This window comes from Ramularia collo-cygni (assembly GCF_900074925.1).
Source record: "Ramularia collo-cygni strain URUG2 genome assembly, contig: RCC_scaffold12, whole genome shotgun sequence".
Taxonomy (NCBI): Eukaryota; Fungi; Ascomycota; class Dothideomycetes; order Mycosphaerellales; family Mycosphaerellaceae; genus Ramularia; species Ramularia collo-cygni.
In genome coordinates this window covers 1094071-1100435 of record NW_019716266.1, presented here as the reverse complement: position 1 = coordinate 1100435, position 6365 = coordinate 1094071, and the positions used below count along the sequence as shown (strand labels likewise).

The window sequence follows — 6365 nt, the reverse complement described above, 5'->3', positions numbered from 1 at the left end:
ATATTGGCTATGAGCATTCGCCGTAGGTATGTTGCTTGTGGACCCCTATTCGGCTTCACTTTCACAAGCACCCTGGACTCATCTGATACTCAGCTGAAAAGTCGCCGATTCCACTTCCGTGAGATATCTTTGGCAACATACTTCTCTACCATATCAACATCAACATCAACATCTCCTCGGACACTTGACTCAACCACGCCTACTGGAATACACTTTACCCGTGCAGAAAGGCTATATCAACCATCATTCGATCACTCATCATCAGGATCTTCTCGACATGTGCGGTTTTTGATCGTTGCCAAACTCTCACCGATTGGACTTACTTCCAGGCTCACTTCAACCATTGAAGCCGACCTGCGATATCAYCTTTGCATTCACCGCTTGGAATCACATGCCAGTGTCGCAAATCGTCCATCTTCTCTCACCTCTTTGCAGCGTCCACCTTCWCTCACTTCTCTGCAGCCTCTGTCTACTCCGCAACAACAACAACAGCAACAACAACAACAACAACAACTTCCTACACATTCATCACTCAGATCATCACATCTCATACAAGACTCACCTGTCTTCCGGCATTCCCCTGAGCTCTTGAGGCAGTATCAAACATCAAATATGCAAACCACCATTGAAATCATTAATACGCTCATCGGAGAATACCAAGCCGAGATCGAGCATGCAGGCTGTCTAGAAGGCGGCTCCACAATCCTATTACAGCCCAATTGGATCCCAGGAACAGAGCTTGYCATCGGRGTTCCCTCTACTAAATGGCAACAAGTATGGTCCTACATTCCGGAGAGGAGTGTTTACTCGGACATGATCCACAGCTACACACTCAACACCGACGAGCCAGCCATCTTCCTTCGCATGGGCAAAGACGTCTGGCAAAGCACCCGCTGCGACCGGTTTCGTGGTTCCCGCATACTTWGCATGCCGAATGACCAGCCCGCGGATTCAACCTCACGGCTACAGACGGTGAAGCTAGTAAGAGGACATGGAACGGGAGTCCTCGGGTATGAGGGCAACGATGTTCAACGACAGCATGAACACTTGAGGCTGCTTGCTCACTTCTCACGAATGTCGATTGGACTCAGTCCGAGAGATAGTGGGATCCTCATCGGACGAATTGCGAGGGAGAATACCCATACTATCGTCGACAGTCGTGTATTATCCAAAGTATTCCACCCGGAAGAGAAGCTCATGATCACGGCAGCATTTACAGCGATTTGGCACGCACAGAAGGAAGGATACTGGACCAAAAGATGTAATATGCTCTCTCCTCAGGGACTCAAAGCACTTGACGATGAGTACAGAATCTCCGCCATCGATCGCTCTTTTGACAACAGCTGGGGAGTGTTAGTATGTCTGTCGGGAAATCGAGCAAGAGAAGCTTTGTGTCAGAGACAACCATCCCTTTTCATGGAGACTCCCAGAATGCTCCATTGCAAGCCGCAAGTGCACATTATTGAGACYCCCATATATGGACAACACTTTCCGGTACTACTCAATTTCGACAGGAAGCCCAAAAAGGCCGGCATTGAAGATACCCTGACTCACCTGCTTCGCACTCTGAGTCTCGAAAGCTCGACGACGATCATCACGACCGAGCCTTTCGCAAAGGAAGAAGGTTCGACTTGGTATCGAGCCGATGGAATGCTGGAGCGGAGTTTCAAGGACAAAATCCTGAGTCCACATCTTCGACAGGCTATCGCAGCTCTACGCGGGACATGCTCGGATATCAAACTTGAATTGGTCCAAGACACTAGCCTGTTTGTCAAGAGCCGTAAATCTATACGCTGGGTGTTATGGTTAAGACAAAGCAACGAAGATGGGAAGAGAGCCCGGGATACGATGCCACGACAGTTGACGACTCTTTTGACTTCGCTGATTCTAGGCGAGAACCTCATGGAAGGTGACGAAGTCTTGATTTGCTGCGAATTCTGCTCATCAAGCAAGCATCCGCTACGTGACAGGCGACTATGGAATACGGTCCGTGGAATGCGCGATATGACAATGCAGCTCCTCACAGTCAACCCAGACAGAATGACTCGTCGATCAGCCGAAGTCGATGAAATCAGAGACTTTTTTGTGAGCACCGGGGGATGTTGGTAAGTACCTAATCATCATCATATGATTCTACGATGCTAATCTCATTCAAGGTACACCCAGGGCCTTATTCAAGAAGGTCGCAATATCACGGACTGGCACATAGTCGAAGGAGACCTCATCCCTCTAATCAAGAAGCAGCTTGATCTCGGTAAGTACTTGATGGAATGACTACAGTTTGCCATGTATGACCCACACTGACTTTCACAGGACGTCAGAGAGCTTTGCATGGAGGATACTACGGACGCCGGAACAAGATAATGACCAGGATCAACGACGCCGTTGATCGTCTAGACGCAATCCCGACACAGATATATGCTGCTGCTGCAATGATGGGTCATTTCGTGGAGACTCACGGAATTCAGCGTGTGTGCCTCATCACCCGCACAGGTCCCACCTTCCAAGCCGGCAAGCAAAACACCATTGATCCTTCAATCATTCGACAGTCCTGCTTTCTAAACACCATGTTTGGTGCATGTCAGTTCCCGGACCCGAACCAGGTTTTGCGTTTGGAACTCGCCGGGTACTCATCCGGGGAAGTCATGGGCCATCTCGAACGCCTGCCTCAGCACGCTAGGATTGACGGTGTTTGGGTGAAAAACGTCAAGACGCTCGTTGTTACTACCAGCATCGATCGGCTGGTGGGATCTACAGCTGAGTATGCAAGATTCATGCAAATGTGCCGCGAAAAAGGGCACAGCGGTATATCCATGTTCTGGGATCATGAGACAGAGCCAGATGTGCTTACGGCCCTCCATCTGGACAATAGCCATGCCCAAAATCCCGTGGTCGTGGCGTGGGAGAAGGCTCTGAAAGGTCAGAAGCGTGCTCCTAGTCATAATCTGAACCTCCCGCTGCTTCAACCATTTGTCTGGGCACTGGGACATGAACAAAGGTAAGATGTACCTTTACGAATTGTGAAGATTGTACTAACACATCACAGTCTCCCCGCCGCTGATCATGCCTCACGGCATGTTCGGAATGTCGAGACATACAGATCAGCAATGAAGACGAGCATGTATCAAGGAAGCGACCTCATCGCACATGCGTTGAGTGAACGCTCAGTTGACTCCCAGGGCTTGAGTGATGAGCGCATAAAGGCTTAGACGGCATGCGCTCAGAGGTGAGCTTTTGGACATCTCCTTTTTGGCGTACTTTCCACTGACATATATTTCAGCATCTTGCCCGAGGGGACCAGCATAAGCATTCTCAATGCCAACGGAGGCCCTAACTCCTGGGTATGCTCCTGCTTGGTTCAAAATCACAGTCCCACCTGCCAGTGCCGCTGTGTCGGGTGCGATGAGGCGAGATCTTGCATCTGCCCCAAGGAGCGGTGCGAGTGTCTATTGCTCTGTAACTGCCAATGCAGGAGATGCCATAATCCGCCAACCAAGCTACTTACAGCCGATAAGAAGAAAGTCTTTGGAAATCGCCACAAATGCGCAAGTCGGAATTGCGACTATCTCGCGCCGGCCAACAACTCTAGATGTGCTGGCTGCGATTCTTACAGGAGAGCCCATCGTGAGTGTGCGATTCCGGGATGTGCTCGATTTGCACCTTGGGGTGGGTATGGAGGTCATGGGAGGTATTGTGCAGAATGCTGCAAGAATCCGTTGATTAGGGATGAGGATGATGGGTGTCGAAGAGTTTGCAAGGAAAAGGGTTGTAACAAGCTGGCTCCCTATGCTTGTGATAGTGGAAAGCGCTGTCCCGAGTGCAAGAACTGGCGACGGGCAGCGGGAGAATATTCCCGGAAGCGCAAACGGGACGTGCAAGACGTAGGCTAGTGATAGGTATTTCAGCAGGAGGGATAGAGGAGATTTGCATGCATAGTCGAGCACGTCACAGAATGAACACTTCGTACCATGTCACAGTAGTCCCAAAGACAGAGTGAACCTCGAATGATTCTCCAACCAGGCCAAAAGATATATACATTGAAGATGTTGTAGAGCTGAAATAAGTATGGACGGAAAAGTCCTGAAAGTCGAGAACCCGCCGGAAAAAAGCCCCAAACCTCCCCTCTCCAATTCATCAAATCCATCAATCCACCAATGAAGAAGAAGAGGAAGTATCAAAAATTAAGACCCATATGCTCCAAACCGCCCTTCGTAAATCCATCAAATCCATCAATCAATCCATTGATCCACCAAAGAAGAAGCAGCATAAAATCTACGTGCTCAAAGGAACACACTGCGAATAAAACTCATTCTGATACTTACAAGTCGACCCACTGTCACAACCCGAAGGACCCTTGTAATCTGCCCCACCGCATTGAGCGAATTTCTGCGCCCTGGCCAAAGGGAGTAGCGGCGCCGCGCGGGAGTGGGTGTCGGGATAGGAGTTCGTGCCCACTGAGAATTTGATGAGTATGGGAGGGAAGAAGAAGAAGGGTAACTTTCGAAAAAGTATCATCGCAAGAGAGGAGGAGGAAAACTCCGAGGGGAAAGATTTTTGTGTGCCTGATTGTTCGCCCGGTAGAGCCGAGAGTTCATTGCTTACCATTGTCGGTGAAGGAGCCGAAGAGTTGGCGGAGTTTGGTGTCGTCGCGGCGGGTGTATTGTTGTTGGGCTTTGGGTGGGGAGGTCGTCGGGGAGGAGGGCGTGTACTCCATTGCGGGAGGTGTCTCCTGTTGTTGGGGAGGTGCAGGTGTCTCCTTCTCTGGTGAAGGTGGTGGAGAGTTATCCTTCGGGGGAGCCTCTTTCAAACACTGAGAATACAGCTCTTGAGTCGCCATACATGAACCCTCGGCACATCTGGAATGTTGTTAGCAAGACATGCATAAGTTTCAGGAGGATTGAACTTACTGAGTTGGACCATTCCATTGCCCGTGACCTGCTCCGCATTGTCCATAGAGTGGCACGTTGCTTGGTACACATCTAGTGGGAAAAGTACAGTGAGTCCTCATCCTATCACCAAATACATCACACCCCACTACTCACTGTTCGTAGTATTGCTGTTGCTTATGGCAAGTACCTTCGGAGCATCTACTCAAAGGGTCAGTCTTTTGGAACTTTCTGGGTTGTTTATCATGAACTTACTCGCGAGGTCCATCCCACTTGCCCTCACCAGCACCACACTGCTGGTACAGCTGAGCCTTTCCACCGTTGGAATTTCCCTCGGGCACACTGTATCAAAGTCAGCCATGGCTCGATAAGAATCTGCTTCTTGTACCTACCATTGACTGTAGTATTGTTGCTGCTTGTGGCAAGTTCCCTCGGAGCATCTATTTGCTGTTAGGAAGGTACCGTTTTGGAAGATGTTCGAACTTACTCTGTAGGACCATCCCACTTGCCTTCTCCAGCACCACACTGCCCGTACATTGGAACCTTGCCGTGGTTCTGTGGAGGAGGAGCATGAGTCTCTGGTGGTGGAGCTTGTGATTCGGCAGGCGGGCCGTGGTTCTCAGCTGGTGGTGCTGGCGCTGGAGCTGGTGGTGGCGGTGGAGTATTGTATGCATTGTATGCGTTGTACTGTACTGCAGCTGATTCGCCACGAACTTGAATGGTACCAGCGTATGCAAAGCTGCTGGCAGCCACAATGATTGGAACGAAACGCATACTGATGTGTTGATGTATGGATGTGTTGATGTATGGATGTGTTGATGTATTAATGTATTGGTGTACTGATTGGTGGATGGTGTCTTGAAGGAGTGCTTTGACAATGAACGAGAGTGATGAGGATAATATCGAAAAGTGCGGGGCGGAATGTTGCTGTTATAGACATTCAGAAGATGAGCAACTGCTACGTTAGAACGACATGAATGAAAACGTTGTTGGTTGACTTCATCGGTCATTGTCAGAACGTTGTATACACCCGTGAGCGTGGTTGCTAGGGTAAAAAGCAGGTTGAAACGGCGGCTTGACCATCCACGTATTGTCCACCTTCGACATCAGTACACTTTTGAATCATTCAATGGTATTGAGTAGACTGCAATTGATGTGCTTTTTTCAATCTTGTCCGATCCGAGCTGTCCAGAGTGTTGATCAGTATAGCGTCCAAGAAGTCGCTGCGGATAAACGTTGTACCGTTTCCATTGCCGCTTCCATCCCCACAACTGAAGTCCCGTTCAGCATCCGTTTCGGCATCTGCAGAAATGTCATGGAAACCAGATGCAAACTTTGTTGGGGTCTCGAGCCATGTCGGCCAAGGCAGACAAGAGGCCGAACATGGAGTTTGGTTTGTCGATTCGTCAGCGAGGCCAGCCAGAGGAACGACAACGACGCTACCAAGATCAAGCCCGTGGAAGATGAACAATTCAGATC

General features: G+C 49.7%; 3 protein-coding genes; 2 read left to right on the top strand and 1 right to left on the bottom strand.

Moving 5' to 3' along the window:
• Window positions 1-2010: 2010 nt before the first annotated feature.
• On the top strand, window positions 2011-3209 carry RCC_07929 (uncharacterized protein; the record flags this gene model as incomplete). XM_023773181.1 has 4 exons in its annotated part: window positions 2011-2105; window positions 2157-2254; window positions 2314-2998; window positions 3047-3209. 4 exons carry the CDS (start codon window positions 2011-2013, stop codon window positions 3207-3209), a joined length of 1041 nt encoding a protein of 346 aa, XP_023628949.1.
• A 106-nt stretch (window positions 3210-3315) lies between these two features.
• RCC_07928 (uncharacterized protein) lies at window positions 3316-3720 on the top strand (the record flags this gene model as incomplete). The annotated part of the gene is made up of 1 exon (XM_023773180.1): window positions 3316-3720. One exon carries the CDS (start codon window positions 3316-3318, stop codon window positions 3718-3720), a length of 405 nt encoding a protein of 134 aa, XP_023628948.1.
• Window positions 3721-4272: 552 nt separating this feature from the next.
• RCC_07927 (uncharacterized protein) lies at window positions 4273-5660 on the bottom strand (the record flags this gene model as incomplete). XM_023773179.1 has 7 exons in its annotated part: window positions 4273-4454; window positions 4603-4856; window positions 4908-4979; window positions 5043-5087; window positions 5142-5228; window positions 5279-5326; window positions 5374-5660. 7 exons carry the CDS (start codon window positions 5658-5660, stop codon window positions 4273-4275), a joined length of 975 nt encoding a protein of 324 aa, XP_023628947.1.
• Between the last annotated feature and the right edge of the window lie 705 nt (window positions 5661-6365).